Below are 16508 nucleotides of genomic sequence, written 5' to 3'. Positions count from 1 at the left end.
GGAGGTTTGGTTTTGGTTTGAAACACTCAACTGTCTCCCCTTTTAGTAAATCCTTCCAGACTCACGGTATATACAATACAGGTGACATTACAGGTGGTTTTATTTGGGTATGGGAATAAAAACCTCCAAGTCTGCGTTTTTAGGGCTGTGCCTGGAGGAGGAGACACACAGAGTTGTGATGCTCTTGGGCTCGCGTGGCGCAGGGATGGGTGATGACTGGGAGGACGTAAGGGAGCTCTCCTCACCCGGCCCCAACTTGTACCTTCTTCTCCTCACTAAACAGAGACACGACGAGGAGGCGGTGATTGACCAGGGAAGAACGAGCACCGCTGTCACTATTCACTATGAGAAGGAGGAGCTGGAAGGTGAGTCGGGAGAGGTGCCACCAGCCCCACGCGTTTTTCCATCGCGCTAAGTCCCTGCCGCGTCCTGTGCTCAGCGTATGCATCACCTGCAGCGAAACGTGGCGTGCTTCTAAATAAACAAGCACAGTTATTTTCACATTGTTTTAATATTATGGCTTTTAGACAGAGGGGAAAAAGCCCCCATGGCATCTGCGGTGTGAGCGTTGGCCACAGACCTTGGTAGTTCCCAGCTTATTTTCTCAGAGGCTGCTCTTGGCTTGGAGAGGTCAGGAGAATAATTTGATGGCTGCAGACACAGGGCTGTGATTTTCTTTTTTTTTTGTTCCAGACTTCATTATCACAGGACTGATTGGATCTCCTCTTGTTGCCTTGTGCCATACAAAGATTTTAAAAATAATTACCTTCTGTCGCTGCTTAATGAGCAGGTCTGAGTGTTGTCCAGCCAAAGCTGGAATTTTAGACAAGGGTTGATATTTTCAGGGCACTTTTAGGTGACCCGGAGCCATCGCTTGTTGTTGCTCTGTTGTTGCAAAGTTAGAGTAAAACAGGCTTGGAAAAAAGGGTGTCTCTGACATTCAGGGATGCAGTGAAACTAAAATGAAGAGAAGCTGGTGTTTCCTCCTGGGATGGATGCGCTGGTTTAATCGTGGCAGCGGCGTCAACCGTCTCCGCAATATCGAGAGTGATGCGAACACTGCTTTTTTCGCAGGCCACCGCACCCTGTCCGTGGGCGTGCGGATGCCGCTGGTGAGGCAAAGCCACCGGCGCCACCGGCACCACCGACCCCACCGCCAGAAGCATCGGAAGAAGGAACGGGAGAAGGACTGTGCCCCAATGGAGCAGGGCTACCACTGTAAGTCCCGCCGCAGTGTTCACGAGCCTTCTCGGGGCTGCGTGGGTGCCGGGGTCCTCTGCAAGCAGGTCTGTGTGGCTGATTTGTGTGGTTTGCTGTTCTTCTGAGGGAAAGTGGCATTATTTGGGAGGCAGTTGAAGGCATAATGGATTGAGGCTGGTCTTCCGTAGAGGGATCCTGCCTTTAAAAATGGAAACGTGGGGAAGGAAAGTGGCCTGTCCTTATGCAGAGGTGCAATAGATGCTTCTGCTTCTCCATGGCTCTGTGCAAGCCTGGCCAGACCTGGGGGAGAGGGGCTAGCCCAATATTTAGGGCTGAACTGGTGCCGATCGATGGCCACTTTGTGTGTGAGCGTGACGGGTCGAATGCAGGTGTGGTAACGGGATTTATCTTCTGCCCCCAGACACCCCATCCCAGCGGGTGCAGTTCATCCTCAGCACCGAGGAGGACGAGCAGCATGTTCCCCACCACTTGTTCACTGAGCTGGATGAGATCTTCCTGAAGGCGGGTGAAGATGCCGAGTGGAAGGAAACGGCAAGGTAAATCCCTGCCACCGGCTGCGGTGGCGGCCATGGGCTCTGCCTTCCGCTCTCCGGGACGTGAAGCTTTTGCAGCTGCAGGTGCCGATGCGCGGAGCCTTCTCCTCTTGCCGCCCCGTAGCTGCACCGAAGGGGTTGCAGAGCTGAGGCTGTTTTCTTGCAACGGGGCTGATCGTGCCCAATGTCCGCAGGTGGCTGAAGTTTGAGGAGGACGTGGAAGATGGCGGCGAGCGCTGGAGCAAGCCCTACGTGGCCACGCTGTCCTTGCACAGCCTCTTTGAGCTGCGGAGCTGCATCAGCAACGGGATGGTGCTGCTGGACGTTTGTGCCAACAGCATCGAAGAGATCGCAGGTACTGAGCACGCTGCGTCCCGCCGGGAACGGCCGAGCTCAATTTGCCGCGGTGCCCTTCACTCCCGTATCAAACCCTGCCCCAATGGCACATCCTTTTCCAGAAGTCGCGCGGTGTTTTTAAATCGTGGGTTGCTTTTTGGATGTAGACTGGGTGTACAACAGTCACATCAGCTTTTTCTCCCAGTATGGGAGCCTTTTGAAAGCAATTTGTGGGGTCAGAGAGGCGATTAGAGAATATTCTCTGGCCAGAAAGGAGTGTCAGGGCTTGGCAGGCTGCTCTCAGAAACACGGAGTCTGCGTAAGAGCTGAACCTCCTTAAATAAGCTACTTACTACAAGCTGTTTCCTCCCATTCTTTGTTTTGTTTTTTTCCTATTGCCTTAACATCCAGGATTTAAGAGCTTTAAAGGCAGAGTTTATCTGGCAGGTGACCAAGCAGCATATTTCTGTGGGGAAGATAATTGAAGTTAATTGAAAAAGCGGCTTTGGAGAAATTATCTTTGACTGGCAGGTCTCCATTCAGCCCTTGCAAGAGCTGGAGAAATCGGAGCCGTTATTAGCACGTTTCTCCCTGTGTTTGGCAAATTGCAGTCGATGGGCAAAGGAAACTCTGGGAAAGTCTGTGCTAGAGATTGCTTATAATTTGTTGAAATGTGTCGAGTCTAGAGAGTCTGTCTAGAAACGCCAGATCGGGCAAAAAAATGTCATTATCTAGGATGGGGAATAATTATCTGAGCGGAGTGATGAATAAGCACTTTGATGATGGCTTTTAGCAAAAGAGAATTCTTCCTTTTGCTGCAAAGGCTGAACTGCGTTAAAACGTCTTGCTAAGCAAGGCTGAGCCTGCGTTAGGGTATCCTGCGTGTCGCAGCCTTCGCCGGGGGCTTGAGGGGTCGGGGCTTGGGGACTTTCTGCTCTGACGGCTTCGTTTCCTGTTGCCATCTCCAGATATGATCCTGGGCCAGCAAGAGCAGTCCGCGGGGTTTGATGAGTGCACGCGGGAGAAAGTTCGAGAAGTGCTTTTGAAGAAACATCACCATCAGAACGAGAAGAAAAGAAGCAACCTTCTCCCCATTGTCTGCTCGTTTCCTGACATGAGCAAGAAGCAGTTAGACCTGCATCCCCTTGACAAGCCAGGTGAGGGTTCCTGCAGGGTTTGGTACCCGATGAGGGTTTCTGCCAGGCTTTGGCACCAGGTGAAGGTTTCTGCAGGGCTTTGGCCCCATTAGACTTCTCCTGGCAAAGGAGAAGTGTCCCGATTGCTCCTTGCTTTTCTTTCTGAGTGTCTTTCTTTCTCCTTCCAACCCAAACACTCACTCCTCACCCATCTCCCACCACTGCAGAAGCTAAAAATGGGGTGAACCGTGACACCAATGCAATGGACCTAAGCAAGGTGAGACACTCATAGCTTTCTTACACCTTTAGGGCCAGATTTGCTCTTGCAAACTTGGCTGCAGAGTGTTCTGCAGAGTGCGGTGCGCTTTGCTTTTGGGGTAATGGCCTGAAAATCCTTTGTCATGCCCAGGCTGAGCTGCGCTTCATGAAGAAAATTCCCACCGGGGCTGAAGCGTGCAACGTGCTCATAGGAGAGCTGGATTTCCTTCGCCAGCCCATCGTGGCATTTGTCCGCCTGAGCCCAGCTGTCCTCCTCTCGGGCATGACGGAAGTTCCCATCCCAACGAGGTCTGAATGAGAAGCGCAAAGTTTGTATTTAAAAAAAAACACCACAACAAACCACCAAATTGCACGCATCAGTTGGGCGTCCCAGGGGAACACGGCCAGTGGGAGCAAGCACGTTTCTCCCACCCACATCTCCGTGCTTTCATTTCTCCCTTCCCTGCTGGAGCTTTTAAACCCATTGGCCAATTTTAATGAAAGTTGGCCCCAAACTCAAATTTGCATTTGGTTTTGATGCGTTTCAAATTCATCACCGGAGTCGGTGAGCCTACACGTCCCCCCTGGAGCCACGCTCTGGGGTGGGAGCTCCCAGGGATTTCCTTGGGTGCCCTTTGAGTGAGGCCATGTTCTTCTCTCTCATTTTGGTTTTCTTGCCTAGGTTCCTGTTTGTTTTGCTTGGACCAGGAGGAAAAGCCCATCAGTACCACGAGATCGGCAGGTCCATGGCTACTATCATGACGGATGAGGTGTGACGAGATAAGAGATATCTCCGGGTCATTTTTTTGGGCTTTCTTCACCTCTCCCTGTCTCTGTAGTAGTGAGGAAGAGGGTTTGCTGTCCCTCTTAGCTGCCTGCAGGAGGCTAAAATCCCACCTGGGCTGCAGCCCGCGCCTCATCCTTCTCCCCAGGGTCCCCAGCACGCTGTCCCCAGTGGTGGCATTGCCAGGGCCAGTGAAACTTCTCCTCTTGAAGCAGAAGGCTGTGGTGTGCCATGGGGGACGGGAGCCTGGTGGAGATGGTTACAAATACTGTGATGCACAGATTTTTGCTTTGGGGGGAATATTTCCTGCCACTTCCAACAGGCGATTTGGGGGAAATGACCTTGCATTTAGCCAAGAGCTTATTGCACTGGTTAGGACATCCGAGATGGGTCATCCTCTCACCTGGTTGTCTCCTACGGCAGGTCTTCCACGACGTTGCCTATAAAGCCAAGAACCGGGCTGACCTGGTGGCTGGCATCGATGAGTTTCTGGATCAGGTCATGGTTTTGCCGCCAGGAGAGTGGGATCCCTCCATACGAATTGAGCCCCCGAAAAACGTCCCTTCGCAGGTGGGTGCTGCGGCAGAAGGAGGCACAATGGGGACGGGCAGGAGGGCAGCACGGCTGGGGGTGCTGCTCAGGGGCCCAAATTCACAGGTCATGTACCCAGCCCAAAAAGCAAAACAAGCCAGTGGCTGCAAAGACATATCTTTATCTTATTTCCATTTTAACAGGAAAAAAGGAAGGTGCCAGAAGGTCTTGATAACAGCGCTTCTCACAGCAAGCCGGAGAAACACAGCGGTCCTGAACTGGAGCGGACAGGAAGGTGTGAACTGAAATAGTTTGGTGGGGTGTTTTTCTGTTTGCCCCTAAAATCTGAGCGCACACCTCCCTTCTAGCAGAGTTTTGGGGTTAACTGGGTCAGTGAAGGGGCTCCAGGTTCCCAGCTTGGTCCCCTGGGCTGGGCGGGTGGGAGATTTGGGCAGCTGGGCTGAGCCGCAGCATGGTTGCACACAGGTTTTCTTGCTTTGGGGTGGAAGCAGATGTGTAAGTACCTCCAGGTAGAGCTCTGCTGCTTCTCAAAGTGAGGGACTGTTGCAATAAGAGGGGACGGGCTCTCAGGTTTGGTCTCCTTTTCTTTTTGTTGGAGGGTTTTTTCATATGCCTCAGTTTCTACTGGGGCTAAAATGGGAGAAGGAGACTTCTTTTTAGCAATGGAAGTTACTCTGTGCTTGCGATTGTCCTTCCTCAGCCAAGAAAACTTAACGCTGTCTTCCACGAAAATGGTTTGGTTTTTTTTTTTCCTTCCTCCAGGCTCTTTGGAGGTTTGATCCGGGATGTGAAGCGAAAAGCCCCCTGGTTCTGGAGTGACTTTCGGGATGGTCTGAGCCTGCAGTGTCTGGCGTCCTTTCTCTTCCTCTACTGTGCCTGCATGTCCCCCATCATCACCTTCGGGGGACTGCTGGGGGAGGCGACCAACGGCCACATAGTGAGCACCTCTCTCTGTTGGGTGGCACAGGGGAGGACAACACTCATGCAAAAGTCCTTGCTGCAGTGAATTTGCACTTGTTTTTTTCCCTCTAATGACTTAATTACTCGCTGCTGCCTCTCTTCCCCGGACAGAGTGCCATGGAGTCGCTGCTGGGCGCATCCATGACCGGCGTGGTGTATTCCCTCTTTGCTGGCCAACCTCTCACCATCCTCGGCAGCACCGGCCCCGTCCTCGTGTTCGAGAAGATCCTCTACAAGTTCTGCAAGTAAGGCTGGCTGCTGCGGCCAGGTGCTGCGAGCGCCTTTGGAAGAAGTCAGGGATGGAGAAAGGATGTTTTTCTTAGTGGTAGTTGGTAGATTTAAGTTGTCTTCTGTGTCACAGAAGATCATGCGCTGCTGCTTTAGTATGTGACGGTGCAGGAGCCCTCGGTCTCTGAAGGATGGATGGGTGGTTCGGAGCTTTTAGGGTTAAAGTGAAAGAGCAGGAGGAGAAACCACAAGGATGTGGATGCCCGAGATGGGCTGCACAGGGAAGATGAGACAAATGACTCTGGTTTGGGAATGAGGGAAGATTTGCTTTCCTCTCAGTACAAACTCGGGCACTTTTTTGCATGATTTTTGCTGGAAGTGGAAATATATTTTACCCACATATCCAAAGAGTTTTCTGGTCCAATGTTTTGATGATTTTTGAGAAAGCAGGAGCTTTTCAGGCAAAATGGATATTTTCCATGACAGTCTTTTTGTTGTGGCAACTGTGATGGGAGATTAACCCCCTTATTGCAATTAAATTTATTCTGAAGCCCCAACTTGCTGGCAGCAGGTAACTGGGTGCAAACCCAGCCGGTTTCGCTGTTAGGGCATCGGGGTGATGTGGGAGAACACCACCTTCCACAACAGGGACCTGACCTCAATTAGCCTCCGAGGCATTAACACAAGGTCATTGTTAAATAAGGATTAATTAGCCTCTCCTCCTGCGGGCCCACACCCTGTGCCGCAGCCCCGAGGCTGTCTGTCGTAGGACGTGGAAACTGCATTTACCATCCGCAGCCTTGACACGCTCCTGAATTGCTGCCGACTTTCCCCGAAGGAAGGCACGGCTCGGAGTCTCTTGCTGCCCTCTCCACCCTGCGTTTTCTTTTGCTTTCCCAGGGACTACGCGCTCTCTTATCTCTCTCTACGGGCGTGCATTGGTCTGTGGACCGCCTTCTTCTGCATAGTGCTGGTGGCCACTGATGCTAGCTCTTTGGTGTGCTACATCACCCGCTTCACCGAAGAAGCCTTTGCCTCCCTCATCTGCATCATCTTCATCTACGAGGCTCTGGAGAAGCTGAGTCACCTGCGAGTGACCTACCCTGTGCACACGCACAGCAAGCTGGACTTCCTCACCATCTCCTAGTGGGTTTCTTCCTCCTAAAACGCCACTGCCCCTTGGCAGGAGCTCAGGGCTGCACCTCCATCGCCTTCCCCTCACCCCTGTCATGGCTTCTCTCCTCCCAGCTGTAAGTGTGAGGCACCGACCCATCCCAGCAACGGAACCCTGCAGTTCTGGGAGAGCAACAAGATCAATGTGTCTGGCATCACCTGGGAGAACCTCACGGTGACTGTAAGTGCCCCGAGTCACTGCTTCCTCGTGCTGCGGCCGCGGGTTCCAGGGGCACTGGCCTGGTGCAAAGCTCAGAGCCCTTAAGGTGATGATGGGCTTCCAACTGTGCCAGTGCTGCTCTGAAAAGTCATTACTTCAGTCTAAGGTGTGGGTTTAACCCCCTTGGGCCTGGGAAGGAGACTCTACCTCATCCCCGACATGGTGGGCAATAACTGTTATCCTCAGGACAGCGGTTCTGTCTGGGAGCAAGGTTCAGTGGGTGCTTTGGTTATTGGAGAAGTTGGAGGACTTCAGTTCATGCTTGAAGGCCATAATTAGCTTCCTTAATTGGTTCCTAGTAACTCCAGGCCTTGCTTTCTTACTCAGCGCTGTCTGAAGGTACGTGCATAAACTTGCATGTCTGAGCAGCCCCTTGGGCCATTGTTGCTGGAATCAGAGCTCAGGCACAGGGTGGGACGCTCTTATGGACATCTTCACCCCCCTTGGCCGTGTCCTGTGAGCCCGCCCCTGGGAAGGGACAATTTGTCTCTTCTCCTTTCCTGTCGCTGTTGTCTTAGCCCTCATTCCCCGTTCCCTCTTTCACTCTCCCCAAGAGTTCCCAGTGTTTCCTTCCCCTCTGGTGTCTTCTTCAGCCACGGTTACCTGCTGTTCAAGCAGAGGATGTGCCATAGGTCTGTGGTACAGTGTCCCATCACATCTCCTCTCTCCGCTGTCTGTGTAGTTCCATGTGTCACTTATTCAGCTGCTGTTGATCGTTAAATATAAATCTCCGCTGGCAGCAGCAGTCCCGAGGTCACAGATCTTGGAGCAAGATCCTCCAAACTCCCTAGTTATCCGAGGTTTCCTTGCCGCATGTGCACTACCTTTGTGTCCTGATGCTCTGTTTCCCCAGGAATGTCGGTATTTGCATGGAGAGTTTCGTGGACCTGCCTGTGGACACGATGGCCCCTACACGCCCGATGTCCTCTTCTGGTGCTGCATCCTCTTCTTCTCCACCTTTGTCCTGTCGGGCTTATTGAAGAAGTTTAAGACCAGCCGCTACTTCCCGACCAGAGTAGGTAGAAGACGGTGGCCAGCAGCAGTCTCCACACTCATTTCCCAAAATGGCTTTCCCGGAGCACTAAGCAGTGTTTGCCACCGCTTGGTCAAACTGGGAAATATTGGACCTTGAAGGCCAAACTTGGATGTCCCTCACTCATTTCCAGGAGTGCAAAACGATCGTAGCATTTCCCACCTGCCTCGTGACCTGCCCCGGAGCGGTTTTTTGCCCAGGCAGTGGGAAATCGGTCTTCCAAAGTTGGTTGTTTGTTGTTTTTTCGTTTGTGTTTTTTTTCACCTGGTGTGCCCAAGGGGAAAGTTGATTCAAATGAGGAACTGCCATAGAAAAAGACACAAAAGACACTGTTTCTTCCTTTTGAGGAGTAAATGATGCCTCAGTGCCTTATTCCCATTGTAGCTGTGAGTGCAGCTGTAGTGGCAGACGTCTGTTTCCTTATTTTTTAATATTTATTGGCTTTTTTTTAAAGTTTGAATTTAAACCACCCTTTTCCACCTAATTAAACTTTTTTTATTGCCTGACACCAGATCTCGCAGGTACAAACACAGCAACAGCATCTAACCGAGGGATTTGGCTGCATCTTCTCAGAGTGGTGGGAATTTGTTAACCAGCCTTAATGCTGTTGATGTCTTTAACTTTTCCATCTCACGGTATGGCCCCGTTTGTGCTGTCCCTTTCAGCTCTGCTTTCTTGCCCCAGGTACGGTCTGCAGTAAGTGACTTTGGTGTCTTCCTCACCATCGTCGTCATGGTGCTCATTGACTTCCTGGTTGGGATCCCGTCACCGAAGCTCCACGTCCCCCACATGTTCAAGGTAATGGGGTGTTTTGGTGTGGAGCCGCTTTCAGCCCTTGGGGATGCCACAAGGTGATGCTGGGACAGGACAGGGCTGAGTCTGGAGATGCTGGTGGTGTTACCATCTCCTCTTCCACCTCCGAGTGCATTGTTTCCTTCTGGAAAGAAGACGCCAGCCCCAAAACTTGATACCTACAGAAGTATGTATAGGTGCTTGCGATGAGGACGCTGGCACTGCTGAACCCCGTAGGAGAGGGTGACATGAAGGCAGGGCCAGGAGATGAGGCGGCACAGCGATGGAGAGGAAAATCAAAGCCAGTGAAGTGGCTGGGCTGGGAGTTGATCCTGATGTGTGTTTTGGCTTTGTTGCAGCCTACCAGAGACGACCGCGGGTGGTTGGTCAACCCCATAGGGCCCAACCCTTGGTGGACGGTGTTGGCCGCGCCCATCCCAGCTCTGCTCTGCACCATCTTGATATTCATGGACCAGCAGATCACGTCTGTCATTGTCAACAGGAAGGAGCACAAGCTGAAGGTAAGGGGCTGCGAGAGCTGACCCCATCCCCACCCCACTCTGGGCTGCAGGTGTGGGGAGAAGCTCCTATGCCAAGTGCTTTGTGAAGGCGTTGGTTTGGGACAATGTCAGGCTGTGTGGCAGGATGCTCTGCTGGATTAGTGATGTCACAGGGAGCAAACGAGGGCAGTTCAGATGAGCAATCTTTTGGAGGAGCAAATTAATTTTCGAGCACTATAGAAGCGTATTTGTGTTTCAAAACGCCAGCAGGAGCTGGGGGAACGAACTGTTTTGACGCACTGCCAGGGATAACTCGGGGTCACATCTTGCTTGCAAGCAGTAGAAATTTCTTTATGAATGAAAATAGTCTTTTTGTTTGTTTGAGAAGTAGCTATTGCACAAACCTCCCAAATCCACTTGGTCTGAACCCCTGCCAGATTTTCACGAAAGGTGCTTGCGCAAAGACCATATCCATCCTTATTTTTGCCAATTCTTCTCTTAAATTTTCAAGAGGGTGACTTGCGCCCAAGTAGGGTTTGAGTCTGAGTCGCGACGTTGTCCTCGCTCTTGTGCTGTGGGATGCTCTGTTCCTTGTTTTGCTGCCCACAGAAAGGATGCGGGTACCACCTGGACCTTTTCATGGTGGCCGTGATGCTCGGGGTGTGCTCCGTGATGGGGCTGCCCTGGTTTGTGGCTGCGACTGTCCTGTCCATCACCCACGTCAATAGCCTCAAAGTGGAGTCTGGCTGCTCAGCTCCAGGAGAACAACCCAAGTTTCTGGGGATACGAGAGCAGAGAGTCACCGGCTTGATGATCTTTGTGCTCATGGGCTGCTCTGTCTTCTTCACTTCGGTGTTAAAGGTAAGAGGAAAATGCAAAACGCCCAACAAGCGTGAGCTTTTTGGAGGTTTGACAAAAACCATCCCCTCCCTCCAGGCCTGAGTAGGTGTGGAGCAGAGGAGGAGGCGATCCCAAACCTTGAGGCTTGGCCCACGGTGGGAACCAGCCTCAGTTACGCTTTCCAGCCCTTCACACCCCAGTTTGGTGTCCTCGAGGCAAGCGAGCAGGACAACTGCTTTAATTCCCAGGTGTCTCTCAGGCCCACCTGTGTTTATGGGTTACGACGAAGCGGATTCAGACCAGTACACTGCTCTCTTTCAAGCAGGCAGCACCTTATGGGATGCAATTGGCTCCCCCAAATGCCTCCCAACAGCCTTTCCCAGTAGCTAAACACACCAAAATCATCCCCGTGGGCTTCCTTGTGTGTTCCTCCCACAAAGTCACTGCAGCTCTAGGCTAAAAGGAGGCACTTCGCTTTTGCATGTTGCCACAAAAATGTGTAGAAATGTTCTTCAGCCGTCACAGAACGTGGCGTACAGTTTCATGGGTGAAATGACCTATTTTCCTCCAACCTTTCAGGAAAACAGGATTATTCTAATGAAACGTAACTAAATGCTCTGCCTAAAGCAGAGCATTCACTCACTCACTCACTCACACACACAAAACCTCTACGTGTTGAGAGCTGAAACATCTCTAACCCTGTGGAAACTGGAAAGCTTTAGGCAATTTTAGGCAGTGCCTCTAGAAGAGAGCAGTAATACTGGAAATGCATTTAAAAAAATAAATTATTGCATTCTTTTTTTTAATTTCCCAGTTTATACCCATGCCTGTGCTTTACGGTGTCTTTCTCTACATGGGCGTGTCGTCGCTCAGAGGGATTCAGGTACGGACTCTTACAGCGTGCAGCTCCCTGCTGTGTCATCTCCAGAGACGCAGGAAAAAAGCAGTGGTGTGGGAGAAAACCTCCCCAAAAGCAGGCAGTGAAAGTATTTTGTATAAGGAAAAGATTGGCGGGGGCACAGGAGGTACGTAGGGCGGGAGGACCAGGCAAGTTCAGCGCGCTCTGCGTCATGGTTTGGGACAGGGCACTGTTTGGTGTGGTGAAAATGGGGGAATTCAGTGCAAAGCGAAGGCGATTTCTACTGCCGGTGGGAATCCTCGCTGGGGGATTCAGTGGGCTGAGAAATGCCAAATAACAAACAGAAGAATAGAATATATTAAAAATATATTTTTATAGAAGAACAGGGAGGGGGGGTGAGATGGTCTGAGGAGGACCTGGGGGTATGGACTGATGAGAAGCTCACCATGAGCCGGCAATGCACGATCACAGCCCAGAAGGCCGACCGCATCCTGGGCTGCATCAGCAGTGTGGCCGGCAGGGCGAGGGGGGGATTGTGCCCTCTGCTGTGCTCTGCTCTGGGGAGACCCCCTGCAGTGCTGCCTCCAGCTCGGGGGCTGCAGCACAGGAGAGACATGGACCTGGTGGAGCGGGGCCAGAGGAGGCCCCGGAGCTGCTGCGAGGGCTGGAGCCCCTCTGATGGGAGGACAGGCTGGGAGAGTTGGGGGCGTTCAGTCTGGAGAAGAGAAGTCTCTGGGGAGTCCAGTGCCTAAAGGGGCTCCAGGAGAGTTGGGGAGGGACTCTGGATGAGGGAGGGGAGCGATGGGACGAGGGGGGATGGTTTGACACTGACAGAGGGCAGATTGAGATGAGATATCAGGGAGAAATTTTTCCCTGTGAGGGTGGTGAGGCACCAGTGCAGGTTGCCCTGAGAATCTGTGGCTGCCCCATCCCTGGAGGTGTTCAAGGCCAGGTTGGACGGGGCTTGGAGCAACCTGGGCTGGTGGGAGGTGTCCCTGCCCAGGGCAGGGGGTGGGACTGGCTGGTCTTCGAGGTCCCTTCCAACCTAAACCCTTCTGTGATTCTATAATAGAAGAATGTGGAATAATTGCAATTTGGTGGGCAGCTCTCATGGACACACTGGTTTATAGATGGAGCAAAGGGAAAACGGGTGCTGCTCCCGGGAGGAACAAAGTGGGATCCAGGATTTCTCACTGCACGCGAGATCCTGAAAACTCCTTCCACGTCCCAACAGGGCCGGAAACTTTCCGCAGCCCCAAGGGGTAACTTTTCCGCTTTTATTTTGCAGTTCTTCGATCGCTTGAAGCTCTTTTGGATGCCGGCAAAACACCAGCCGGATTTCATCTACCTGCGGCACGTTCCCTTGCGGAAGGTGCATTTCTTCACCTTGATCCAGCTCATCTGCCTTGTCCTGCTCTGGGCCATCAAGGTGTCCCGTGCTGCCATCATCTTTCCCATGATGGTAAGAGCCGGTGCCGCTCGGCAGTGGGACGTTTGCAGCGTCGGAGTGAAATGTAGCATCATCTCACACCTCAACCCCCTCTTCCTTCTTATTTTGTGAAGGTTTTGGCTCTCGTGTTTGTCCGGAAAGTGATGGACTTCTGCTTCTCAAAGCGGGAGCTCAGCTTTTTGGATGACCTTATGCCAGAAAGCAGGAAGAAGTTGGCCAATGCCAAAAATGAAGCCAAAGAAGAAGAGGTGATGCTTGCTGGGTGCTCGGGGCTGGATGTCTCCCTCGGGCTCTGAGATTGCCTCTTTCCGTCACAGCTTCTCTTGAAATGTTGGGGGAAGATCCGAACTCAATAGAAAGAGATCCTGACAGCCTGGATCCCGCATCATAACCTTGTTTTTAAATTAGCAGTGAGCTTAACACTTGAATAGCGGTATAATTTTTAAAGGTGCCATTTATAATAAACATTATAATTATGATGGAAAGATTTGCTCATAAGGGTGGTTTTAACCCCCCCCAAAATGTTTGGAGTGAAAGGTCTTTCCCCGGCTGCGCTAACAGAAGGTCAGAAGGAGAGGGCAGCACCTGGGTTTTGCTGGGTGTTTAGTTTATCTCCACTTCGATCATAGACAGACAACTTTGATTTGTCCCTTTTTATGTCAGGAGTCCCAGGAGATGATGGAAGCTGCTGCTGCAAACTCCGTTCGGCTGCAGGTGGGCAAGACCAGCAGCGCGGATATCCCAAAGCCAAGCAGCGACAGGTAAAGCCCCACCAAGCAGCAGGACCCCCGGCAAGATTAGCCTGAAGTGGGTTGGCAGAATTTTCTCCATGTTTCTTTGCTGAGCATCCCAGCGCCATGCACTCAGCTTGGTGGGAAGAGCAAATTTATGGGCAGGGCGGGCGGCAGAGCGCTGGCACAGCTGCCCAGAGAGGTGGGGGAGTCTCCCACTCGGGAGCCATTCCAAACCCGCCTGGAGGTGTCCTGTGCCACTGCTGTAGGTGCCCCTGCTCTGGCGGGGGTGGGACTGGGTGAGCTCCAGAGGGCCCTTCCAGCCCTGACCAGTCTGGGATTCTGTGCAGAGCCTTTGCACAGAGCTGTAGCTCTGCGGCTCTCCGGCTCGCCTTCCAAACCTCCTCCTCCCACCCAACCCGCTGTGCTTATGCGCAGCTTTGGTTCTCCTCCCCCCCGTTCCTCTTGCTGGTGCTGATGCGCTGGGTGGCGTCAGTTCCCGCAGTCACGGATTGCCGTCTCAAATATTTATTGCAGGACTGATCCTTCGGAGATTAATATCTCGGATGAGATATCAAAAACACCCGTGTGGAAGGCTCTCACTATGAGCACGGAAACAGTCTGAATCTGGGGAGGAAAGAGGTAAAGGATCGTGTGGGAACGTGGCCGTGCTCCTTTGCAAGCGGTGGCACGTGCCTACGGCTTTTTTTTTTTTTGCCGGCAATGCCGAGCAAGCGGCGAGGGCTGCGGCACGCGAACCAGCTCCTCTCTGCTGGCGCCGTCCCACGAGCGGGGCAACAGCCCCACTGATGACGCTCTCCCTCCTTTTCTCTCTCCTCCCTCCCCCCAACTCCAGTTTTCATGTTTAGGAATCTTGACTTTGAAGGAGAGGCGTGAGAACGTGACTCGGGGATGTGCCCACGCAGACATGGGCAGAAACCGCTTTTATTTTGTTTTCCAGTTGGCGGATTCCCCTTTAAGCCACGGCGATGGTTTCAGCTGTCCTTGGTGTGCTTCAGGCATTCCCTCTCTCCAGAGCAGCAAACTGAGGTGCACATGACAGTCAGTGGGAGTTCGGTGGTGTTCCGCCTCCGCGTGTTCATGTGTGGGTTGTTGCCGCTTTGTAGCGGTAGAGGGACTGCTGCCGCTTCATCGTTCAGTGCTATTTTTTTAATATCTCACTCCTCCTCTTCTGTTTCTTTTTTTTTTTTATTCCCCAAAAATAAACTCTGAATGTTTCTGTTGTATGTGACGCTTTCTCCACTTTCTTCTTCATCACGACCAGGTTCTCGGGTCTGGTTTGGGGTCCTGCCTTCAGTTCGCCCTTCTGTCTCTCCCTGGCAGGAGAGGGATGCCCTCCGTGGCGGGGCAGCGCGGAGCGCCCGAGCGGTTGGGCCGAGGCGAAGGAAAAGCATTTGCTCCCTGCGCTCCAGTTTTACATTGGAGTTTTGGGGGAATTTTTGTTTGTTTGTTTGTTTTTATGATAATTATTTTTCTTGTTTCGGCTCTGCCGTCAGCCTGGAAGCTGCAAAAGGCAGAAATGGCGCCTTCTCCTCCCCCGGCTGTTAAATTAATATAAGGCAGCGCTTCAGATCAAACCCCTCCAATCAGCCGGGTGGTGGCGGGAGCGGCCAGGCGAGACCTGGGGCTCTGTCCCCGGGCGGCCCCTCCGCTGTCCCTCCGCTTTCCTTCCTTTTCCCTCCGTGGCTCTCTCGCTGTGGTGTTTTTTCCTCCTCCCCTCTCCTCGCAAAACCGCGTCTCTCTCGCAGGGTGGGATGAGCCCGGAGGCAAGTGGGAAGGTGCCTTTTCCTCCTCCTTTTTCCTGCCCCTTTGCAGGAAGAAGCTGTTGAGCAGAGATGGTTCTCGGGCTCTCTTCCCGTCTCGGGGGGGTCGTTGGGCTGCGGCGTGGGGCCGCGGAGCCCGGGAGGAGAGGACAACCCCGAAGAAAAGGTCCCCTTGCCGCCCTCCACCAGCAGCGGTGGGATGGGTGCAGGGACCCTCCTGCCATCGGCTTATCCCGTCCCCTGTGGGAGCCTTTTTCTGCAGCAAACCCACCCAAAGCGACAACGGCACGTTGGTGCTTCTTGCTAAATGGGGAGGGGGGAGAAAAACAAATCTATCAGTTTGCTCTGTAAGGATGGAAGCGGCACATCCCCAAACAGGGCCAAAATCAGGCGGCTTTTACGGGATGGGGTTTTGCAAAGCGGCTGGTGCCAGTGCCCCACGGTGACGGTCAGAGGGGGAAGAAACTGGTTCAGCCCTTAAAAAGAGGAAAAGAAAAAGGCTCGGAGGAAGGGAAAGGTGCAGCGCCGGGGTTTCCTTGCTGCTGTTACTCCAGGATGCCTGTGCGCGCCCCTCCACGCTGCCCTCCGGGCAGGACCGTGCTCGTTGCTCCGGCTCTGCCTCCCCGGAGGGGAAAGGTCCCAGAGCAGGAGAGTCCCCGTCTCTCCCCCCTTCCCAAAAGAAACTTTAATTTAATCGTTACGCTGGTGACCCACAGTGGCTGTGGGACTGGGGGCTGTGGTACCAGCCCTATTGCTGCCCTGCCCTTAAAATGGAATTATACACTTCTAATATAGGACAATTTGGATTTTTTTTTTCCATTTTGTTTTGCTCCCTGTAAAAGGAGGGAGTGGGGCTGAGCTTCACTCCCTCCTGGCCGGGACCGGGGCCAGAGCCTGGGCTTGTTTTCGGCACGTGCCGGGCATCACTCCAGCAGAGACAGAAAGGAAGAAAATCACCCTGGAGGGAAAACGCGGCCGGTTTTGGGGCAGAGCGGGCTGAGTCCGGCTCTGCATCTCCCCCTTCCCCAGGGGCCACAAAACCTTGGTGGCTGCCTCCAAAATTCCTTACTTAAAAAGTAAAGCAAATTTCCCCGGCGCGGCCCTCTTCTGCATTCGAA

General features: G+C 52.8%; 1 protein-coding gene across 1 annotated transcript in view; it reads left to right on the top strand.

Annotated features, from left to right (window-relative positions):
* LOC309685830 (electroneutral sodium bicarbonate exchanger 1-like) overlaps nucleotides 1-13640 on the top strand; it is a gene marked incomplete at both ends in the record, with an annotated part of 40469 nt that extends 26829 nt beyond the window's left edge. The window contains 22 exons of the mRNA XM_082501536.1: nucleotides 284-365; nucleotides 1075-1218; nucleotides 1622-1757; nucleotides 1949-2109; nucleotides 3059-3247; nucleotides 3394-3503; nucleotides 3636-3793; nucleotides 4167-4254; nucleotides 4692-4838; nucleotides 5003-5094; nucleotides 5583-5757; nucleotides 5892-6025; nucleotides 6909-7154; nucleotides 7257-7362; nucleotides 8255-8416; nucleotides 9119-9232; nucleotides 9586-9747; nucleotides 10336-10587; nucleotides 11381-11449; nucleotides 12714-12887; nucleotides 12989-13123; nucleotides 13539-13640. Coding sequence (XP_082357662.1) covers nucleotides 284-365; nucleotides 1075-1218; nucleotides 1622-1757; nucleotides 1949-2109; nucleotides 3059-3247; nucleotides 3394-3503; nucleotides 3636-3793; nucleotides 4167-4254; nucleotides 4692-4838; nucleotides 5003-5094; nucleotides 5583-5757; nucleotides 5892-6025; nucleotides 6909-7154; nucleotides 7257-7362; nucleotides 8255-8416; nucleotides 9119-9232; nucleotides 9586-9747; nucleotides 10336-10587; nucleotides 11381-11449; nucleotides 12714-12887; nucleotides 12989-13123; nucleotides 13539-13640 — 3138 coding nt within the window. The remainder of the gene's footprint in view (nucleotides 1-283; nucleotides 366-1074; nucleotides 1219-1621; nucleotides 1758-1948; nucleotides 2110-3058; nucleotides 3248-3393; nucleotides 3504-3635; nucleotides 3794-4166; nucleotides 4255-4691; nucleotides 4839-5002; nucleotides 5095-5582; nucleotides 5758-5891; nucleotides 6026-6908; nucleotides 7155-7256; nucleotides 7363-8254; nucleotides 8417-9118; nucleotides 9233-9585; nucleotides 9748-10335; nucleotides 10588-11380; nucleotides 11450-12713; nucleotides 12888-12988; nucleotides 13124-13538) is intronic.
* Nucleotides 13641-16508: the final 2868 nt, after the last annotated feature.

This window comes from Vanellus vanellus, assembly GCF_965231255.1.
Source record: "Vanellus vanellus genome assembly, contig: HAP1_SCAFFOLD_49, whole genome shotgun sequence".
Taxonomy (NCBI): Eukaryota; Metazoa; Chordata; class Aves; order Charadriiformes; family Charadriidae; genus Vanellus; species Vanellus vanellus.
The sequence above is the reverse complement of the archived record's forward strand: the minus strand, read 5'-3'. Positions and strand labels throughout refer to the sequence as shown.